Raw genomic sequence first — 24,365 nt, 5'->3', positions numbered from 1 at the left:
ACACCTCCCAGTAAGGAGAGAAAATGGGACTTACCTCAGGGGTCCATTGCTGCTATGTAGATACAGCCTTTCAGGTCTGACAGAATCCAAATTCCAGCTGACAGGGACCTGAGGGAGAAGGAAAGCAGTGTAAACCAACACTGGTTGTTATGTGGGGGTGTTGGCACAGATTGCTGGAAGGAGGACAGAGAAGATCCCTGCGACATCCAGCAGCTACCAAAACTCTTACCAAGAGAATTACATGGACACAGCATTAACCCCGGTCCTATCTTGTAGGGAAACTACCCATTAAAGGACTTTAATACAATTTTCTTTTCAATGCACCATCTTCACCACCTCCTAGTTACAAAGGCAAAGAATGAATGGGGGAGTATGGGAAGTGGGAGGGTGTCTTTGCCGCATCCTGGTGGCCAGTGTTGAATTCCCAACAGTAATAAATGGAATTTTGGACTCTCCATGGCATTGGAAAGAAAGTCTATCTTGTGTATTATGTACTAACACAAGATCTAAGGAAGGAATACATTGATGAACCAACAGGAGGCTGCAGGATAAATTCCAGCAACACCTGTGGCAGGATAGTGACAAACTACCCTGGGATAATTACTCTTTTACTGACAATTGTACTCCTTCAACCCTTCTGTCCAATTTCCAGTTGAGGGGGTTAATGGCCTCTCATCGGTTTGTGAACCCATCAACATAAAACTCAGAGCACTTCAAATTTTCTCCTGTTGGGGTCAAAAATAAGACAGGCTAAACAGGGAAGTGGGAGGTTAGTATGTTTTGTTTGTTTTTTAACCGGCCTCCTAGCCTCCCACATGTGATGGCTCTTGGACTCTACCTATATATTTCATAAGGTGGTTAGACAAATTTTGTTATCAAGCAAATGTAGATTTGTTTTGCTTCAGATGTGCAGCAGCTTTGGCAAGGGTAGACTTCCTGCACTATGAACAGTTTAGCTGCTACTTAAGTCCCTTGGCTGAAGGAACACACATGGGGAAAGCAGATGGTTACTCAGCACTCCAGGTTTATCCGGTATGTGTAGTTTCTAAGAAAGCCCAGACCAACACTTCTTTAATAGCTGAAATGCATGATTCCTTGTGAAGTCCTTCCGCTATTTCACTATTCAAAAACTATAGGGGAAGCTTCCAACATATTCTTCCATCAGCTGAGGATTTTACACCCACCTGACAAATTCCTTCTCAAACTTAAATCACCACAGTGATCAAGATGCCTGATATTATTTAGCTCACTGTATTTTCATTTTTCTCAGTGCATTACAGTAATAGTGTCATTGAAGTGTGCTAGAATAAAACCGGTGAGTAAACATTTCCTAGTCTCAGCTGTGTGAAAAAGTACAACAGGTGGTGTTTTAAGGGACATACTCAGACCACACAATACTTTTTCTTTTTTCTTTTATTTAAAACAAAAATTACATCAGACAAATATATAAAAAGTTTATATAAAACCTGCAAAATGTAATCCATACAGACTTCAAACAACTTTTGAAACTCACCCCATTATGCTCAGTCACAAAAGGAAAAAAAGAAAAGGAAAATCCAGCTAGTTCTCTACTTTCATGCTAAAGATAACTGTTTGGGCAGCACAATTTTACACTTAAAGGGAATTTGTTTATATAAAGTATTACCTTGTTTGCTGCCTGAGCAGCCAGGTTTTTGCAGCCCTCACTGGTAGCTGATGGGTTAAATAAGAGGAGGAAAGAAAAAAAAAAAAAAAAAAAGGGAGGGATGCACAAATATTCTAGCACAAGGGAAAAACACATTACATATGATTACAGCCCAGTATTAACCATCCTAGTCTATATAATCTTCGTTACACCATTTTATATAGTGTATTTAATCTGGGGTCCTGCACACAGGATTAAATATTGCCGATGCGTGGTTCATCAACAATCCAAATCCATAACTGATAACTCCAGCACTCTACAATTGGCAGAATTTAACTCCAGCACTCTACAATTGGCAGAATTTAAAAGTAGGACTTCTAGTAAGAAAAAAATCAAATCAAGATTTAAAAGAGAAATATTTCATCATTTACTTTTACTAAAGCCTAAAATCCTACCATGCTTGGTTACCTCCCCTTCCCAATACACTCAACCCCATAGAGGTAGCTTACAAGAACATTTTTTGACAACACAGAAAAAAAAAATGATACCATACACACCGCTCTTCCAAACACTCATAAGTTATTAATTGTTGCCAGGTTTAAAGTTAATCGCTGTAAGAGATAACTGACAAAAAGTCATCCTTTTTGCTTGTTAAAAACAGTCTGTCAAACCAAGGACATCCAAAAGTGCCTCATATAGAAAGTACTGATATTACAGTGATTACTCAAGGCAGCTAACAGTGCTGTATCTTTAATTTCACATTGCCAGTTTTTCAAACTATGGGGTATGACAAGGCACAAGTTAACCCCCTTATTTTTGCCAGAAGTCTGTAGATTGGTTGATAAGCTTTCTGATTTCAGGTATACAGTCATCTTAAAAGGGCAGCAAAGAATTCAAGTGAATCGTAAACCCATGGGGGTAAAGTATCTGCAATAAGCCAGACCAAGTGTACACAAAGATTGCACTGTAAATCAGTAGCGTCAAAGCTCCTTCAGGAAGTAGAGAGCACATTCATTTACTGTAAAAAATTTTTTTACTTGGTAATGATAAGCAACATAAAAAGGCACTGCAAATAAAAAATTAGTTTACTAAAATAGCCATTCAAGAAAAAAGAAAAATGAAAAATAAGTACTCCAGGATGTCAGAGCAATAGTGCACTTGTGAGAAGAGACACTCCAAAACCACCTTCTCACCAGTCTCATTCCAATTACACATGCCAGGACCCAAAAGTGCTAAACTGATGCAGTCACAAAGATGAGCACATGTATAAACGAAATTCTGCGACAATCCAACAGTGAATTAGTGCCACCGAACTTTACATTCTATTTAACGCCCCATTGTCTTACTAGTCTTTTTTTCAGCCTTATCTTCTTTTATCCAAACGGAAGTAAAACACACTTTATTTTAACTACCCATTGGTACTTTAGATTGGTTGCATTCCATGTAATAAGTCCACATGGTCCATCACCAGGTAAAAAAGAAAAAGTAACACTAGAGTAGGTGTTGCTCCTGCAGGGTTTTGTTTTCAGTGGACAAGTCCATATTTGGAATGACAAGATTACTTCTTGCGTGGGTGTTGTCGTCGTGCCTGTAATCTCTGCCGAGCACCAGAAGTTTTAGAACCTGCCCCAATGGAGAAAGATGGAGTAGCTGGACCTAGTGGGAAAAAATACAAGAATTTGAGGGAGATAGGAACTACCTGGACATCATATATGAACTTAAGCAAAAAAAAATATTCAATGTAAGCCTTGTGTAAAATCTATTTTTATGCAGACTACAATGGTGGATACTGAATTGGGCCTTATCTGACTAGAGGTAAGTAGATGTGTCCCAAATGTCTTCAGGACTCTTACCTTACCCTACATGTGACTAGCAAATCAAGCAAGTACACGGACCTCAATTTAAGCAGTCTACCAAAGGGACCATATCATACAACAACAAATCAACCAATCACTTTTAGCGTTTCTACTATTGAGAATGAAATAATGTGGTGGATAAAAAGGGGGGGGGGGGGACACATTAGTATTAAAAATCTAATAAGAGCATTCAGGCCACTAGAGGCCAGCATGTTAATATGCCCAAATAGCCTCTCTTCATAACCTTTCCTGCAAGCACAACCCCTATTACAGTTACAACTGCAGCATAGCTGGAATGCGGAATTGCCTTTTTGAATCTCTTCCCTCACTGACCTAAAATATTTCACATACATTACAAAAGAAGACTAAGTTGATCCGGCTCCTTTGTCTATACCCTTTAGTTTCTTATCCCCACTGATTATTTAAATTAAAACCACCTATAAAAAATGTTTGTATAAAAACACCATGTATACTTATTTTTGCCTGTTTTTACTGTAATGCAATCTACCTCTAAAATATGCATTCCAAAGGATTCAGAGGTCACATCTTTATAACAAATGTATTTAACCCTTTCACCGTAGAGCCATTTTCAGAGCCCTATGCTAGAGTTTTTCCCCCAGTTGTTTCGCATTAACGTGAATTTTAAAGGGTCCTCCTCCTGTACTAGTTTTGTTTATTCGGTTAGGTTTTTGTATCTTATCACAAATCCTTGTCATTGTATACCCCCATATTTCTGTACCCAGTGCTACAGAATTTTAGAGAACTATACAAATAAAAAAATAAATTAAAGAAAAAGCGTCACTATATTAAATGCGATAAAATGTATTTTTTGTCATTGTCTGTGGTGTACAGAGCACAGCATGGGAGTCATTATTTCCTACATATTTCAAACACACATTTTATTTCCCACATTTACAAATCAGTTCGCCTTCTCAAAACAGTAAAACGTATAATTTTATACCTTATGATTCAATTAAAATGAACAATTTTAAAAGAAAATAAAAAAAAAATCAGGAAAGAACAATTTTAAAAGAAAATAAAAAAAAAAATCAGGAAAGAACAATTTTTGTCACTTTTCTTTATCTTGCAAATTATGCAGAAAATGAGCAGATACAGTATAAAATATCTAACCATACAAATATTATACATTTTTATGGAACCTTAAGCTGCTGGGTACTACAGTAGCACGGTTATTACTCACAATGCTTTCCCTCCAGTACCTCTAAAGCGTTTCCCTTATTTTGCCTCATTACAGTTAGTAAAGCTCTGCATTTTATACTGGGCGCCGCCATCTTGTAACACCCTGTGATAGGAACAGTGCACTTTCACAGATCTGCTTTTTGACAGCTGTTCCTTTCATTTCAGTTTAGCTAACATAATAGAAAGCAGAAGTATTACGGTTTACCCCCAAAAAACTCCCCTTTAAATTGTTCCCCTATGATTTATTTTACCTGCTGGAGTGTATTAAATTGTTTACAAGTAGCTAAGTTTACCCTTATTTCGGCATTTAAAATAGCTGATTTAGCCTGTGGTATCCCCACCTATACTGAACGTTTCTATACTGGTCTAGGCTATTAATACGCCTATGTAAACACAGCCAGCAGAAAAGACTCAACTACCCTGCACCCCACTGGGAGTGTAATACAATGTTAATTTTCCATTGTGCTCTCTAAGTATTGAGCTTTGGTCTGTATGATAACATAATGAGATCTGATATTACCTGCAAGCTCAAGCCATACATATTATACTCTGCTCTGGTATAACAAATCATTGAAAATACATTAAAGTGCCATAAAACATTTGGAGTTACGTTCATATTATAAAAAGGGTTAACGGAGGTAAAACAGTGTGTGAGGGGAAAAAAAGCTTAGTATTTTAATAAAATTTACAGTGTTACCAAGTGTAGCCTGCTCCCCCCCCCCCTTATCAGTGTCTTACTCTAAACCCTGAGGTATCAAGTAACAAAGTCTGCGCGTGAAGATAATTACTTATGCAAGTAAGGGGGGTTGAGGAGGGACATCAGGTACTGCTATTGTTTGTTTATAGCGCTGCTGAATCTGTTGGTGCACTACAAATAACCAATAATAATTCCAAGAGGCTTGCTTGTTTCCATAGGGATTAATGTCACATGCTTTGTGAAGCTTCAGCATTATACTGTGCACTGCTTTAGTCAGGTGTCATGTGACTATGCCCCATACTGTGCATGTGCTATGGCCTGGATAGCACATTCCATATATGGAAATGCCCAGGGTGGGGGGGGGGGGGGTTGGGAGCTTGCTGCAAACAAAACTATGCCTAAATTAATGGAGTTAATGGGTATTAAAATAGAAACTGTTTTGAGGGTAAGCTTTGGCTGTATTATATATTTAGAAACTTATGTTAGTTCATACGGTTTTACGTCCCTTTAAGGGATAAAACTATTTACAGAATATGACCCCTTTAAATAACTATAAGCGCCAAAATGGCAGCATCCAGTGTGAAGAGGTCATATGCCCCTTTGAAAATTTCCACTTTCCTGTGAGGGGTATTGTGTACATGTATGTTGTATACTATTTTTAAGGATGGGGCACTTTAGATGCCCCTATCCCCTAAACACAGTACAGCTTCCTACTTGGGGCAGCAGATTGCCATTAGTTTGGTGATAACTTTAAAATCAGAGAGGGGGTGATCCCTCATCTGAAAGAGAGGAATTCCATGTTTCATATGAGGGTCGCATAACTCATGTTTAGAGCTAAGCAGGAGTTCAAGAGTAGTGGGAGGTTTGCTTTCTGAATTTCCCATGTACCTATGCACTGCTGATGATACACCACCACTATAAATCAATGTTTCTTGCAGGGCAGGTGACCAGCTGTATCCTATGGGGTAAATGACTCCTCATTTGGAAGTAGGGAGTATGAACTTCCTCTGTGTGTGTGTGTGTGGAAATAGGGGCTCCAATAAAGCTGCCCCCCCCCAAGTTAATTATTTCAAATGTTGCAGGTATTCGCCATTTTTTGGGGTGATCACCTGCAACTAACTGGGGCAAGTGACCCTTCATTGTAAAAAGGCAGACTCCACTCTTTCAAAGGAGGGGTCCCTTGCCCCTCTAGACCAAACAAGAGGGGAGATTGGGACTCCATTAGAGCCGTCATCAGGTTAAACAGCATTTTAAATGCTGCTGCAGATAATCGCTGTTTTAAAAGCAATCACCTGACATTTACAGGGGCATGAAACCCCTCATCTGAAAGGGCACTCTTCCCCAGCCCCCATGCTAGCGGTCTTACACTGCCTGCAGGTACTCCCATCTCCTTGTGACATCACCACAAGTGCCGGTGGTGACATCACAGGGCATGCCGGCAAGAGATAGAGATTGGGAAATGAACCGCAGTCTCATTTCCCCAGCTGCAGTGTGCGTGTGGGTCCACAGGATACAGAGCAGAAAGGGGACCTCCGCACTGCAGGAGAAATGTACATGATGAAGATGCTTCGCCATGCGCAATGAACAGGTTAAAGTTTTTTTGGTAGAATTTAAGGATATCATTTTTTACAAAAGCCTTCAGTGTTTTTATCTAATTTATTCTAAACAAAAAGGGACAGATATAAATAAGCTCATGCACTGATTAAGCAATAACTTTGTAGAATGTGGTAGGACTCTGTTCTGGACCCTGTAGGATGCGCTCAATCTTCTCTTGGAGCGGGGAAAACCACAGTTTAAAATTACAAGACAAAATACATAATAAAAAGTACATTACAATGTCGTAATAACTTCTAATAATTAAAGGGAGTTTAATAGGCTTAAATTGTTTTCTTGGCCTAGAATAGACATGTTTCTATTTCCCCAATAAAGTTAAATGGACCTTGACCACCACCTAGATCTTGAAATAAAGAGGTTTTTTAAAAAAAACACACACACCCTATATAGCTAGCTCTCTCACTACCATTAGAAAGAAATATAGATTTAGAGAGTCCACAAAATCCTATTCTTACATATGGTTACACATCACCTGTCCACCAGGAGGAGGAAGGAGACACCCCAAACAGAGAATTCAACTATCCCTCCCACTTCCTCTACCCTCCCAGTAGTTATTTGCCTCATCTAGGAGGTAGCCAGAGATTAGAGGTGCTCTGCAAGATTCGATTCTATAGTACCCTCAATGGATTGTTTCCTTCAAGAGAGGGCCAGGGGAGTATTTCCTATGACCATGTAAATCTTTCAGTAGAGTAATGGAGTCAACTCTTCACGTTGTCACAGGGAAGTTCCCAGGCCTCCCCTGTGTACTATTAATTATACTCCCTGAACGTCCTGTAGTGTTAGCAATCCTGTCAATAAAAAGATCAGTGTAACCAACAAGTGAAGCAGCAGATGGCTAAGTCCATTTTATGTTTTTCCTTTCCACTACTCCTTACATGCTAGTTGCCTTCCTAAAGAAGTGTGGTGGTTAGTGTATCCCATATAATTTGGCTAGTAGCCTACCTGTCCTCACTCATCAACAAATATACTCCAGCCTGTCCCCTAAGAACCAACAACGATCTACTCCTAGCATCTTCTACCATCACCTCCTCCCATGCTAGACTACAGGACTTCTCTCGTGCGGCACCAACCCTCTGGAACACACTTCCTCGAGCTGTCCGACTTTCCTCCAACTCTAAAATCAAACACAGGAAAGAGGCGCCGTATGTGTGAATCTGAAGAAGCCAACGACAAATATAAGACATGTGCAGGGTACTCACAATGTGAAAAGGCACTCCAATGTGCCTATAGGGGCAGGCTGGTATTCACAGCAAACCAGCTGGCTGAACCGGCTAACCAGGATACCCAAGGTAGAGGACTCTATGTCTTGATGGACTGTGTATACTGGATCCAGCAATGTGGGAACAGGAGATTCTGTAGCGGCACTCAGTTGTGCCAGTAGAGGCAGGCTGGCTTTCTCAGCAACCCAGCTAGCTGTGTAGAGTATGAAGCAGGATACTAGGCAGCAATCAGGATAGGACAATTGCAATGAGGATATATGATTAAAAGAAGGATTTTAATAAAAATTAAAAGCAATAAAATACATATATTCCTCATGCACAGTAAGTAAGTGATGCCTGAGGAAACGGTTGACACCGAGAAACGCGTTGCATGCTACTTACTTACTGTGCATGAGGAATATATGTATTTTATTGCTTTTAATTTTTATTAAAATCCTTCTTTTAATCATATATCCTCATTGCAATTGTCCATTTCTGAGCTACCTGCCTATCCTGATTGCTCTACTGGCACAACTGAGTGCCGCTACAGAATCTCCTGTTCCCCTATAGGCACATTGGAGTGCCTTTTCACATTGTGAGTACCCTGCACATGTCTTATATTTGTCGTTGGCTTCTTCAGATTCACACATACGGCGCCTCTTTCCTGTGTTTGATTTTAGATTTATAACCTTTGGAGGGTGAAGATCGAGTGCTGCCTACAGTCCCATAGAAGACAGATACCTATACCAGATTGGGTTATCCTGGACTTTGTATATTTGTCTATCATCCTGATCTAGGATTGGGTATAATATTGTGAATACACACACTTACATTGTATCTATGTTATCTTAGTACTTTGTTGATTGTTTGTCTGAAACATCTATATATGGTCACGTGGGCCTACATATATATTATACACCGTTCTTAGTAGCGCCCCCTATTGGGTTATTCCCTTTTTTCCTCCAACTCTCCTACTTTAAACGCTCCCTAAAGACCTTCTTGTTCAGGGAAGCCTATCACCAAATCAGTAACTAATGAATTCCACTTGCCTAATAGTTGCCCTCATCCAACTCCACAATAACATCATTCCCACCTCCTGTTTCTCACCCCTCCTACCCATCTGTACTGTCCTTTTATATTTGTTACACATGGACAGTGCTGCGGAATCTGTTGGCGCTTTATAAATAAAGAATAATAATAAAAAACATAATTTATGCTTACCTGATAAATTCCTTTCTTCTGTAGTGTGATCAGTCCACGGGTCATCATTACTTCTGGGATATTACTCCTCCCCAACAGGAAGTGCAAGAGGATTCACCCAGCAGAGCTGCATATAGCTCCTCCCCCCTACGTCACTCCCAGTCATTCGACCAAGGACCAACGAGAAAGGAGAAGCCAAGGGTGAAGTGGTGACTGGAGTATAATTTAAAAAATATTTACCTGCCTTAAAAAACAGGGCGGGCCGTGGACTGATCACACTACAGAAGAAAGGAATTTATCAGGTAAGCATAAATTATGTTTTCTTCTGTTAAGTGTGATCAGTCCACGGGTCATCATTACTTCTGGGATACCAATACCAAAGCAAAAGTACACGGATGACGGGAGGGATAGGCAGGCTCTTTATACAGAAGGAACCACTGCCTGAAGAACCTTTCTCCCAAAAATAGCCTCCGAGGAAGCAAAAGTGTCAAATTTGTAAAATTTGGAAAAAGTATGAAGCGAAGACCAAGTTGCAGCCTTGCAAATCTGTTCAACAGAGGCCTCATTCTTAAAGGCCCAAGTGGAAGCCACAGCTCTAGTAGAATGAGCTGTAATTCTTTCAGGAGGCTGCTGTCCAGCAGTCTCATAGGCTAAACGAATTATGCTACGAAGCCAGAAAGAAAGAGAGGTAGCAGAAGCCTTTTGACCTCTCCTCTGACCAGAGTAAACGACAAACAGGGAAGATGTTTGTCGAAATTCCTTAGTTGCCTGTAAGTAAAACTTTAGGGCACGAACTACATCCAGATTGTGCAGAAGACGTTCCTTCTTCGAAGAAGGATTTGGACACAACAAAGGAACAACAATCTCTTGATTGATATTCCTGTTAGTGACTACCTTAGGTAAGAACCCAGGTTTAGTACGCAGAACTACCTTATCCGAATGAAAAATCAAATAAGGAGAATCACAATGTAAGGCTGATAACTCAGAGACTCTTCGAGCCGAGGAAATAGCCATTAAAAATAGAACTTTCCAAGATAACAACTTTATATCAATGGAATGAAGGGGTTCAAACGGAACGCCTTGTAAAACGTTAAGAACAAGGTTTAAACTCCATGGCGGAGCAACAGTTTTAAACACAGGCTTAATCCTGGCCAAAGCCTGACAAAAAGCCTGAACGTCTGGAACTTCTGACAGACGTTTGTGCAACAGAATGGACAGAGCTGAGATCTGTCCCTTTAATGAACTAGCAGATAAACCCCTTTCTAAACCTTCTTGAAGAAAGGACAATATCCTAGGAATCCTAACCTTACTCCAAGAGTAACCTTTGGATTCGCACCAATATATGTATTTACGCCATATCTTATGGTAAATCCTTCTGGTAACAGGCTTCCTAGCCTGTATTAGGGTATCAATAACTGACTCAGAAAAACCACGTTTTGATAAAATCAAGCGTTCAATTTCCAAGCAGTCAGCTTCAGAGAAGTTAGATTTTGATGTTTGAAAGGACCCTGTATCAGAAGGTCCTGTTTCAGAGGTAGAGACCAAGGTGGACAGGATGACATGTCCACCAGGTCTGCATACCAAGTCCTGCGTGGCCATGCAGGTGCTATTAGAATAACTGATGCTCTCTCCTGTTTGATTCTGGCAATCAATCGAGGAAGCATCGGGAAGGGTGGAAACACGTAAGCCATCCTGAAGTCCCAAGGTGCTGTCAGGGCATCTATCAGGACTGCTCCTGGATCCCTGGATCTGGACCCGTAACGAGGAAGCTTGGCGTTCTGTCGAGACGCCATGAGATCTATCTCTGGTTTGCCCCACTGATGAAGTATTTGGGCAAAGACCTCCGGATGAAGTTCCCACTCCCCCGGATGAAAAGTCTGACGACTTAAGAAATCCGCCTCCCAGTTCTCCACTCCCGGGATGTGGAATGCTGACAGGTGGCAAGAGTGAAACTCTGCCCAGCGAATTATCTTTGTTACTTCCATCATTGCTAGGGAGCTTCTTGTCCCTCCCTGATGGTTGATGTAAGCTACAGTCGTGATGTTGTCCGACTGAAACCTGATGAACCCCCGAGTTGTCAACTGGGGCCAAGCCAGGAGGGCATTGAGAACTGCTCTCAATTCCAGAATGTTTATTGGTAGGAGACTCTCCTCCTGACTCCATTGTCCCTGAGCCTTCAGAGAATTCCAGACGGCACCCCAACCTAGAAGGCTGGCGTCTGTTGTTACAATTGTCCAGTCTGGCCTGCTGAATGGCATCCCCCTGGACAGATGTGGCCGAGAAAGCCACCATAGAAGAGAATTTCTGGTCTCTTGATCCAGATTCAGAGAAGGGGACAAGTCTGAGTAATCCCCATTCCACTGACTTAGCATGCACAGTTGCAGTGGTCTGAGGTGTAAGCGTGCAAAGGGTACTATGTCCATTGCCGCTACCATCAAGCCGATTACCTCCATGCATTGAGCCACTGACGGGTGTTGAATGGAATGAAGGGTGCGGCAAGCACTTTGAAGTCTTGTTAACCTGTCTTCTGTCATGTAAATCTTCATTTCTACAGAATCTATAAGAGTCCCCAGGAAGGGAACTCTTGTGAGTGGAACGAGTGAACTTTTCTTTTCGTTCACCTTCCATCCATGTGACCTTAGAAATGCCAGTACTAACTCTGTATGAGACTTGGCAGTTTGAAAGCTTGAAGCTTGTATCAGAATGTCGTCTAGGTACGGAGCTACCGAGATTCCCCGCGGTCTTAGTACCGCCAGAAGAGCACCCAGAACCTTTGTGAAGATTCTTGGAGCTGTAGCCAATCCGAATGGAAGAGCTACAAACTGGTAATGCCTGTCTAGGAAGGCAAACCTTAGGTACCGGTAATGATCTTTGTGAATCGGTATGTGAAGGTAAGCATCCTTTAAATCCACTGTGGTCATGTACTGACCCTTTTGGATCATGGGTAAAATTGTCCGAATAGTCTCCATCTTGAACGATGGAACTCTTAGGAATTTGTTTAGGATTTTTAAGTCCAGGATTGGTCTGAAAGTTCCCTCTTTTTTGGGAACCACAAACAGATTTGAGTAAAACCCTTGTCCCTGTTCCGACCGTGGAACTGGATGGATTACTCCCATTAACAAAAGCTCTTGTACGCAGCGTAGAAACGCCTCTTTCTTTGTTTGGTTTGTTGACAACCTTGACAGATGAAATCTCTCTCTTGGAGTTGAGTATCTGAAGTCCAGAAGGTATCCCTGAGATATTATCTCTAGCGCCCAGGGATCCTGGACATCTCTTGCCCAAGCCTGGGCGAAGAGAGAAAGTCTGCCCCCCACTAGATCCGATCCCGGATCGGGGGCCCTCAATTCATGCTGTTTTAGGGGCAGCAGCAGGTTTCCTGGCCTGCTTGCCTTTGTTCCAAGACTGGTTAGGTCTCCAGCCTTGTCTGTAGAGAGCAACAGATCCTTCTTGTTTTGGAGCAGAGGAAGTTGATGCTGCTCCTGCTTTGAAATTCCGAAAGGAACGAAAATTAGACTGTCTGGCCTTAGGTTTGGCCCTGTCTTGAGGCAGGGCGTGGCCTTTACCTCCTGTAATGTCAGCGATAATTTCTTTCAAACCAGGCCCAAATAAGGTCTGCCCTTTAAAAGGTATATTAAGTAATTTAGACTTAGAAGTAACATCAGCTGACCAGGATTTTAGCCACAGTGCTCTGCGTGCCTGAATGGCGAATCCTGAATTCTTAGCCGTAAGTTTAGTTAAATGTACTACGGCCTCTGAAATGAATGAATTAGCTAGTTTAAGGACTCTAAGCTTGTCCGTAATGTCATCCAGAGTAGCTGAATTAATGGTCTCTTCCAGCGACTCAAACCAGAATGCCGCCGCAGCCGTGACCGGCGCAATGCATGCAAGGGGTTGCAATATAAAACCTTGTTGAACAAACATTTTCTTAAGGTAACCTTTAACTTTTTATCCATTGGATCTGAAAAGGCACAGCTATCCTCCACCGGGATAGTGGTACGCTTAGCTAAAGTAGAAACTGCTCCCTCCACCTTAGGGACCGTCTGCCATAAGTCCCGTGTGGTGGCGTCTATTGGAAACATTTTTCTAAATATCGGAGGGGGTGAGAACGGCACACCGGGTCTATCCCACTCTTTAGTAATAATTTCAGTTAGTCTTTTAGGTATAGGAAAAACGTCGGTACTCGTTGGTACCGCAAAATATTTATCCAACCTACACATTTTCTCTGGTATTGCAACTGTGTTACAATCATTCAGAGCCGCTAACACCTCCCCTAGTAATACACGGAGGTTCTCCAGCTTAAATTTAAAATTTGAAATATCTGAATCCAATCTGTTTGGATCAGAACCGTCAGCCGCAGACAGAAGCTCTCCGTCCTCATGTTCTGCAAGCTGTGACGCAGTATCTGACATGGCCCTAGTATTATCAGCGCACTCTGTTCTCACCCCAGAGTGATCACGCTTGCCTCTTAGTTCTGGTAATTTAGCCAAAACTTCAGTCATAACAGTAGCCATATCTTGTAATGTTATCTGTAATGGCCGCCCAGATGTACTGGGCGCCACAATATCGCGCACCTCCCGAGCGGGAGATGCAGGTACTGACACGTGAGGAGAGTTAGTCGGCATAACTCTCCCCTCGCTGTTTGGTGAAATTTGTTCAATTTGTACAGATTGACTTTTATTTAAAGTAGCATCAATACAGTTAGTACATAAATTTCTATTGGGCTCCACTTTGGCATTGGAACAAATAACACAGGTATCTTCCTCTGAATCAGACATGTTTAACACACTAGCAAATAAACTTGCAACTTGGAATACAATTCTAGTAAAATATTATGAAAAACGTACTGTGCCTATAAGAAGCACAGAAGATTTATGACAGTTGAAAATTAATAAACTGAAACAGTTATAGCATCAATCCTTGTAAACAACACAACTTTAGCAAAGGTTTGTTCCCATTAGCAAAGACAACTCTGATAGCAGAAAAAAAATTACAGAATAAACGTTTTTTATCACAGTCAACTACAATCTCACAGCTCTGCTGTGAGAATGACCTCCCTCAAAACAAGTTTTGAAGACCCCTGAGTTCTGTAGAGATTAACCGGATCATGCAGGAAATACAAAGAGCTGCTGACTGAAATTTTTTGATGCGTAGCAAAAGCGCCAAAAAACGGCCCCTCCCCCTCACACACAACAGTGAGAGAGATCAGAAACTGTCAGAAATTAGATCAAGCAACTGCCAAGTGGAAAAATAGTGCCCAAATATTTATTCACTCAGTACCTCAGAAAATGAAAACGATTTTACATTCCAGCAAAAACGTTTAACATAAATTAAGAGTTATTAAAAAGCCTGTTGCTAGTCCCTGCAAAATAGGCTAAAGTTTTATGTACACAGTGTAATTCCAGTGAAGTACCATTCCCCAGAATACTGAAGTGTAAAATATACATACATGACATTATATCGGTATGGCAGGATTTTCTCATCAATTCCATTGTCAGAAAATAAAAGCTGCTACATACCTCTTTGCAGATTAATCTGCCCGCTGTCCCCTGATCTGAAGTTTACCTCTCCTCAGATGGCCGAGAAACAGCAATATGATCTTAACTACTCCGGCTAAAATCATAGTAAAAACTCTGGTAGATTCTTCTTCAAACTCTGCCAGAGAGGTAATAACACACTCCGGTGCTATTATAAAATAATAAACTTTTGATTGAAGATATAAAACTAAGTATAATCACCATAGTCCTCTCACACATCCTATCTAGTCGTTCTGTGCAAGAGAATGACTGGGAGTGACGTAGGGGGGAGGAGCTATATGCAGCTCTGCTGGGTGAATCCTCTTGCACTTCCTGTTGGGGAGGAGTAATATCCCAGAAGTAATGATGACCCGTGGACTGATCACACTTAACAGAAGAAATAATAATTGGGAAGGAAAGCCATAGGTAACGAATAACTTATGGGGGATGAAGTGAGCCTAACCTTTATTATGTAATCATGAATGCACAGTGTGTAATGGTTGAGCTAAGAGTCGGCTTTACGAACGCACCACTCAGCAGTACATACTAGGACTTGAGAGGGTCCATCTTCAGAGACTCTGCTGTATCTCCATGAATTTTCCAGGTCGTGGTGACAGCGCAGTGCTTCACAAATGATCCAGTCATCCATGGGAGATAAAGCATGGTGTGATTCGACAGCAGACCTGGGGTGGTAGGGTAAACTTTTTCCCGCAGCAGGTCCGTTGACGCGAGCTTCGTCAACTTCCGGTATGGGACCTAGAGCGCACTACTAGAACAGCAGCTGTTCTTTTCTCAGGGATGTGCAGTTCCTATCGCCCGACGCCCGGGACATGCAGTTTTTATTTTACATTTAGCCCTTTTGCGGGCAAACAGACTGCAGCAGGGCTAAAGCTTTTTTTTTTTTTCTTAGCACACCACTGTTTCAGCGAGGGTCTCACATCTCAGCTCCTCCCTGCTAGTCCCCAGTGCTGTGTTGGAGACGTGCAGTGGAGGTGAGCGATTGTGATTTCTGGCAGCGCAAAATTGTTGGGCTAATATCTAATTTCTTAGTGAGCGTGTTGTTACTATGGAAGGCTCCGCTTGGTCTCTGCTTTAGTGCTATCTGCCTCCGTGGAGGGGAGTGCGCTGCTGTTAGTTCATCTGTGAGCTGGATGGGGTACGTTTTGAAATACATAAATATTTGTATGATCTTACTTACATTTTTTTACACAGCTGAACTTTGCGTGCTGTTTCACTTTGAGGTTTTCCAGCATTTTCTGTTACCAAACGCTGGATAACCTCAAAGTGAAACAGCACGCAAGGTTCAGCTGTGTAAAAAAAAACGTAAGATCATACAAATATTTATGTATTTCAATAATAAAATCAGCATTCTTCTCTGAACTTGCTGATGATCCAATCTCAAATAGTATGTTGCATTCCACTTTGTGCGCTATGAACTTCCTTTATAACAACTGCAAGTCGGTTCCTCCTAACGTCTGCGAGTCTGTGTTCCTGCCTTCACAGTACATATCTGATCACAGTGGCTGCACTGCTTGCATTTTTAACCCCCATCCTATGGCTAACAAAGATCGCTACAATGTAATTCTGTGCACAATACTGCAGCTATTTTTGAAGTCAAGGGGTTAACATCTGCTTTAAAGGGACAGTCTAGGCCAAAATAAACTTTTATGATTCAGATAGAGCATGTAATTTTAAACAATTTTCCAATTTACTTTTATCACCAATTTTGCTTTGTTCTCTTGGTATTCTTAGTTGAAAGCTTAACCTAGGAGGTTCATATGCTAATTTCTTAGACCTTGAAGCCCACCTCTTTCAGATTGCATTTTAACAGTTTTTCACTAGAGGGTGTTAGTTCACGTATTTCATATAGATAACACTGTGCTGGTGCACGTGAAGTAATCTGGGAGCAGGCACTGATTGGCTAGACTGCAAGTCTGTCAAAAGAACTGAAAAAAGGGGCAGTTTGCAGAGGCTTAGATACAAGATAATCACAGAGGTTAAAAGTATATTATTATAACTGTGTTGGTTATGCAAAACTGGGAAATGGGTAATAAAGGGATTATCTATCTTTTAAAACAATAAAAATTCTGGTGTAGACTGTCCCTTTAACAAGCTGTGGAAGAGGGTTGCTCAGCGCCCGCGGTACTTAACTGCTGAGCCTTTTCAGTGTGGGAGGGAGACGGGAGTGTCAGAGTGCCACTGCCTACAAGCCTGCTGAGGCTTGATTTATAGTACAACAGCCCTCACTTCAAATAAACAGTGTCGGTGTAATGGTGATGATCTTAACAAATAGGTTTATGTTGAGCTTATATGTTGATGTTACAGTGTGTAGAGTTTTTTTTTTTTTGCTGTTATACCAGTGATTTAAAAAAGGCTACAAAAGTTGAAAATGAGCATTTTGGAAATGTGATGCAACTTGTGTGTTTAGTGACTAGTGTGCTTTAACACGTGTCCTTTTTTATTACTTGCACATCTGTCACATAGTGAAAGCAATAGTTTTAAGTTCAGTCTTGCTTTGGAAATAATGATGTATATATGTTCATACCCCAATAACTGAACTTAACAAAACATACCAGTAATAGTACATAAATGATTAGGAACATTGCACAGCCCTAATTTGCTTTATATTACCCTAGCAGATAACACCTTTGGTGAGGATTACTGATGTATATTAATAAAAGAAGCCATAAACTAGGTTATAATTGTCTAAGATGATTTAAAGCCTTTTACCTTTATTTGTAAACAAAAAAAACTAATTCCAGCAGACATTTGCCATACTTTTAATGACAACTAATGCAGCAAATGATGCAGACACATAGAAAAATGCAGTGTGTGTGTCTCTCTAGCCTTTCACGGTTTGCAAAGCTCTTACTCCTGAATTTAAGAAGTTAAAGGAATAGCCTAGTGAAAATTAAATGTCCATGATACAGCAGGCAATTTTAAAGGGACGGTCTACTCCAGAATTGTTATTGTTTAAAAAAAAAAGATAATCCCTTTATTACCCATTCCCCAGATTTACATAACCAACATGGTTATATCACCTAGTGTAACCAAGCATTTCAATGCATATAAATAGCCTCAAGAGGTTGTCTCCGTTAAGTTTAGTTATTTTGTTTTTATAAAGTAAGCTACAATTCTCATTTGGAAATCTGTTCTGTTTAATCTTACTACCTACTTGCATTTGTTGATTGCATTTAAGTATTTTTAGGTCTGTCTCCTAAATTGTTATCAATAAAAACCTTATTATTTATATACAGTTTTTTCTGCGCACTGCAATTTATACTATTGCCTCTATTACGCAGACTGAATTCAATACAATGCTCCCGGATTTTGCTATTTATTTGCAGTCCGCAATATCTGCAGCTCTAGGCGCTATGCCATTTACAGGCAATGGTAGGTCACAGACTATTCTACGTCTAGGACTGACTGATCAATCTTCTGCTGATAGACTCCTACAGGTATCTGATGAGGACGAATCCTTGTGCTGTAGGAGGGGGAGTTCATCCTCTGACTCCTGTAAGTATTCAGCGACGGGTGGACCTTGCCTATAGGTCATCATAGAAAACCTCAGGTATTTGCTTAGGAAGTCTTTAGTACCTTAGGTATAGAGGACAATACAAAAAAATTAGACAAAGATTGCCGAGATTTTCCCTGTTCTTTTCTTGGTTACTACACCATATTATAGGAATGGGAGAAGCCTGGGGTTCCTTCTTCCCTTCATAATATTTTAAAGGTTATCCCTATTCCTGATACATTTTTGGAACTGTGGAATCTCTATATTTAAGTGGATTGCACCTTCATCTCATTGGATGACAGTACATCCCTAGGGACCAAAAGTTAGGAACCTGGAGGATACCTAAAATAGTCTTTTTTTTTTTTTTTTTTACAAGGGGGCCTTACTTTCTTTTTCTGGAATGTTTATAATTGCATCTCCAATGGAGGAGACACGGGACTATATTCAGGCATTCAAAAGATCCTTTTTCCTTTGCGCAATTCAATTTTCAAAAAATCTTTGCATTATTGTCAGAATACCACCTTTTTAGGGGGAGGGTCTGTGCTGGGTCTCTCAGCCAAGCAGACACTCAGTGGAAGGTTTTGCCTCAGTCTTTACAGGACCCCTGGATTTAGAACCAGTGGCTCAAAGACACTTCATTGTTCCCCTATCTTCTACACAGAGATGGGTTTATTTGTCCCGAGTGTCCCTTCCTGCATTTTCTTGAGGATCTGGTATCTTAAGGTGTTATTCACCATCCCATATGTGGGAGAGGTTTTTTAGCAGACTTTTTTTCATTTAAATGGAGACAATCAGGTCTACAAAGACAATTCATGTCTCCATTTGTTTGGAAGGATGAGTCTCTTCTCTTTCTGATCATTGAGATTGTTATCAGTATCTCAGATTGCTTTCCTGGTCAAGCTTTACCAATTCAAGGAGATACCTTTGGTCTGGCTCTTAGAGTCTTTCCTAAAGTGCTGGGGGCTCTTCTCACTGTAGTCAGCCTTCTGGGCGGCTCCATATATGGACTACATATGGTTCAAGTTCCAGCTTTTCATGTAGGAGCACTTTCAAGTTACTTCGGTATCTTCAAATTTTTGACTGGAAGGTAAATAAAAAATAGCTCCCTGCATTTTTATGGACTAAGGAGGTTGTGAGAATTTCCCTAATGGTCTAACGCAAGCATCAGTCAGTCAAGTTTCCAGTGTACTCCTCACTTTTCTCTAGCAGCTCGGACTGAGGTGGTGAGTCCTTTGGTAACTACCTTGGACATATTAAGTTTGTTCGCTTTCATATGGACCCCTACCAGTTGTGATTTTTCTCAACGTAATGGAGACCATCGAGATTTGTCTCAGGTGATAAAGGGTGACCTGGTCACCTGGAGTTTTCCTCTTGGTCGGTGCTCCCTAGTATTCATACGTTTTTCTACATTCCTGAGGTTTTCTCCATGGACATCGTGAATTCTTAGCATTTTCAATGCCTTAGCAACATGGCTACAGTTTTGTTTCTTAAATCAGTCTCTCTCTCTGGCATATTCTTTTAATTGAGGGGGAACACGCGGTTAGCGAAGAAGAAAGTTGCTTGCATACGCCTGGGTGGAGAGCGGTCAAGATCCGATATCCGCTATTCTCATCCCAGGGGTGGTGCTCTGGGAGGTGGATCTCTCCTATTCAGGGAGTGGCTTCTATATCTGGTGATCATCAAAATTCCACATGTGTGGGGACTTCCAAAAAGGGATCGCATGGCATGTCTATATCCCAATCTTTCATGATTGAGACCGAGGGATCCTAAAGCGAAGTTGATACATGCATTGGCCTATATACTTGACCTGATCAACTTGTCATCTTTTTTTACCTATATTGTGCTCCTTTCTACGTGTGACGCACGTTTTTCATTCAGGTTGGGGTACTTGCAGTCTCATAGTCCCTGCGTGGTCTGGCAGGATTTGGTATATTGATCTCCTCAGACTGTCTGTTCTTCTGTTGTGTTTTTTTTTCTCAGAGCCTGGACCTTCTAGCTCAGGTTCTCTTCTCTTATTCATATCCAGTTTCTATGTGAATGACCGCATGAATATTGGCTTATGATTTTGATTCAGAGGTTTTCTGGATATATCTTGATACCCTGATTCAGGCATGTAGCCTTGGCACCAGACACATTTATCTAAAAGGTATGAAGATGTATTGTCCTGGAGTGAGGAACATGGGTTTTCCTGGCACAGAGTGAGAATTCCCACTTATTTTTCAGTTTTTAATTTGTAGGACTTTGAAGGAGCCTTGCGGCTAGTTCTCCTAAGTTCCAAATATTGGTTCCCCAGTTTTCTACATGAAGCTGGCACGTTTGTCTGATGTCTAACACTTTATTCAGCTAGGGTTAAATTTAGTCCTGTTTTCAAATCCATCTATTCTCCCATAACCCTATTCCGGTGAGTGAGTTTCAGCATGCGCCTTCAAGCCATGCATTCTCTTGGTATAAGTTGTTATCGTGGAGGCTGCTATTTTTTTGGGGGGGCTTTATCTTCTGCAAGAAGAGTCTAGGAGTTGTCCGCTCTTTAGTGTTTTTTCTAAAGGATAAGACAGGTTTTTCGGACAAAATCTGTTTTCCTACCTAAGGGTTTCGTCATTTATCATAAACCCAGAAATCAACGTTTTCTTTCTTTGCCCAATTCCGGACTCTAAGGTTTTTTTTCTCCTAACTTAAGGTCTGGTTAGGGCTTTCAGGTTCTATCTTCATTCTCTAAGGAATTTTGTTAATCAGTATTCATGTTCTTTATTTTCTGTTTGAGAAGTCTGATGCTCTTGCCTTGGCTGATGCATCATTTGGCAGGAAGGTTCTTCTAGCAGTAATGCCTAGCAACTAAGGACTGCATCACATTCTTTTCTATTCCCATCCGATATTCTTTGTGGACTCCACAGCTTGGGTATAGATTCCCATATGTAAAAATAGGATTTTGACAACTCTCACTACCATTAGAAAGAAAATATAAGTTATGCTTACCTGATAAATTATTTTCTTTTTTTTGGTAGTGAAAGTCCACGAACCTGCCCTGGATATTGATTTAGCGGCAGCAGTATAATTTTTACCTCTTTTTTTCTCTCTTACTTTTTCTTTCCTCAGTTTGAACTAATGGGAGGATTGAGGAAGTGAGAGGGATAGTTTAATGCTCTGTTTGGGGTGTCTTTGCCCCCCTCCTGGTGGCCAGGTGATATATTCCCATATGTAAGAATAGGATTTTGTGGACTTGCACTACCAAGAAAGAAAATACATTTATCAGGTAAGAATAAATTATATTTTTCCCCCGCCTGGAAGTCACAATCTTCTCACAATAAGTTTATTTTACCTTTCGGATTACAGTGCTGTACTAGCTTTCTGATGGTACTATGTACACAAAAGTATTAAAAATTATTTTTTTATTTTTTTTAAAAACTACCTTTAAGTTGCATGTATAAACTGTATTATGACATGCAATTACTGTCTAACTTGACATAAGATTTTGTGGCTTACACTTGGTCCCACCATCGCCTCTCCAAAGCCATCCCATTTTACAGATGCAAATATTCCAAAATCAGAACCTTTTCCGCAGTTTGGATAAAGGTTTTTCTACATATGTCTCGATATAGCTCTCAATATATCTTATACCAGCTGAGCTTACCTATTGTATGTTTTTCAACTATGGATAGCAAGACAAAGAAGCAAATTAGATAAGGAGTATATTGGAAAGTTGTTTAACATTGCATGTTCTGAATCATTAAAAACTTTAATTACGACTTTACTGTAATCCCATTATTCCCCTGCAAATCTATGTACACAGAATCAATGTTTACTAAGTGAAATAGATCTGCACAAGAACCCAATTGTGAGGAGGGAGGGGCGAGCATTAAAAATGAAATATATATTTTAGTTAAAGGGACAGTCTACTTGAAACTAGTTATTCTTTAAAAAGATAAACAATCCCTTATTACATATTCCATAGTTTTGCATAACAAATATGGTTATAGTAATACACCTTTTACCTCTGATTACCTTGTATCTAAGCCTCTGCAGACTGACCCCCTACCTCAGTTCTTTTGACAGATTTGCATTTTAGCCAACCAGTGCTGACTCCTAAATAGCTCCACAGGAGTGAGCACAATGCTATCAATATTTTTTTTTAAAAACATAATTTATGTAAGAACTTACCTGATAAATTCATTTCTTTCATATTAGCAAGAGTCCATGAGCTAGTGACGTATGGGATATACATTCCTACCAGGAGGGGCAAAGTTTCCCAAACCTCAAAATGCCTATAAATACACCCCTCACCACACCCACAATTCAGTTTAACGAATAGCCAAGAAGTGGGGTGATAAAAAAGTGCGAAAGCATATAAAATAAGGAATTGGAATAATTGTGCTTTATACAAAATCATAACCACCACAAAAAAAGGGCGGGCCTCATGGACTCTTGCTAATATGAAAGAAATGAATTTATCAGGTAAGTTCTTACATAAATTATGTTTTCTTTCATGTAATTAGCAAGAGTCCATGAGCTAGTGACGTATGGGATAATGACTACCCAAGATGTGGATCTTTCCACACAAGAGTCACTAGAGAGGGAGGGATAAAATAAAGACAGCCAATTCCTGCTGAAAATAATCCACACCCAAAATAAAGTTTAACGAAAAACATAAGCAGAAGATTCAAACTGAAACCGCTGACTGAAGTACTTTTCTACCAAAAACTGCTTCAGAAGAAGAAAATACATCAAAATGGTAGAATTTAGTAAAAGTATGCAAAGAGGACCAAGTTGCTGCTTTGCAGATCTGGTCAACCGAAGCTTCATTCCTAAACGCCCAGGAAGTAGAAACTGACCTAGTAGAATGAGCTGTAATTCTCTGAGGAGGAGTTTTACCCGACTCAACATAGGCAAGATGAATTAAAGATTTCAACCAAGATGCCAAAGAAATGGCAGAAGCTTTCTGGCCTTTTCTAGAACCGGAAAAGATAACAAATAGACTAGAAGTCTTACGAAAAGATTTCGTAGCTTCAACATAATATTTCAAAGCTCTAACAACATCCAAAGAATGCAACGATTTCTCCTTAGAATTCTTAGGATTAGGACATAATGAAGGAACCACAATTTCTCTACTAATGTTGTTGGAATTCACAACTTTAGGTAAAAATTCAAAAGAAGTTCGCAACACCGCCTTATCCTGATGAAAAATCAGAAAAGGAGACTCACAAGAAAGAGCAGATAATTCAGAAACTCTTCTGGCAGAAGAGATGGCCAAAAGGAACAAAACTTTCCAAGAAAGTAATTTAATGTCCAATGAATGCATAGGTTCAAACGGAGGAGCTTGAAGAGCTCCCAGAACCAAATTCAAACTCCAAGGAGGAGAAATTGACTTAATGACAGGTTTTATACGAACCAAAGCTTGTACAAAACAATGAATATCAGGAAGAATAGCAATCTTTCTGTGAAAAAGAACAGAAAGAGCAGAGATTTGTCCTTTCAAAGAACTTGCGGACAAACCCTTATCTAAACCATCCTGAAGGAACTGTAAAATTCTCGGTATTCTAAAAGAATGCCAGGAAAAATGATGAGAAAGACACCAAGAAATATAAGTCTTCCAGACTCTATAATATATCTCTCGAGATACAGATTTACGAGCCTGTAACATAGTATTAATCACAGAGTCAGAGAAACCTCTTTGACCAAGAATCAAGCGTTGAATCTCCATACCTTTAAATTTAAGGATTTCAGATCCTGATGGAAAAAAGGACCTTGTGACAGAAGGTCTGGTCTTAACGGAAGAGTCCACGGTTGGCAAGAGGCCATCCGGACAAGATCCGCATACCAAAAACCTGTGAGGCCATGCCGGAGCTACCAGCAGAACAAACGAGCATTCCTTCAGAATCTTGGAGATTACTCTTGGAAGAAGAACTAGAGGAGGAAAGATATAGGCTGGATGATACTTCCAAGGAAGTGATAAT

General features: G+C 40.4%; 1 protein-coding gene across 2 annotated transcripts in view; it reads right to left on the bottom strand.

The window, feature by feature from the left end:
* Positions 1-1,398: 1,398 nt before the first annotated feature.
* Positions 1,399-24,365, bottom strand: part of POM121 (POM121 transmembrane nucleoporin) — a 68,051-nt gene continuing 45,084 nt past the window's right edge. For both annotated transcript variants that reach the window (XM_053706307.1, XM_053706308.1), the window contains one exon: positions 1,399-3,280. In XM_053706307.1, the coding sequence (XP_053562282.1) occupies positions 3,183-3,280 (98 nt within the window). In that variant the 3' untranslated portion in view covers positions 1,399-3,182. The remainder of the gene's footprint in view (positions 3,281-24,365) is intronic.

This window comes from Bombina bombina, chromosome 3 (assembly GCF_027579735.1).
Source record: "Bombina bombina isolate aBomBom1 chromosome 3, aBomBom1.pri, whole genome shotgun sequence".
NCBI classification, from domain to species: domain Eukaryota; kingdom Metazoa; phylum Chordata; class Amphibia; order Anura; family Bombinatoridae; genus Bombina; species Bombina bombina.
Note: the sequence above shows the minus strand (reverse complement) of the source record. Positions and strands in the feature narration are given on the sequence as shown.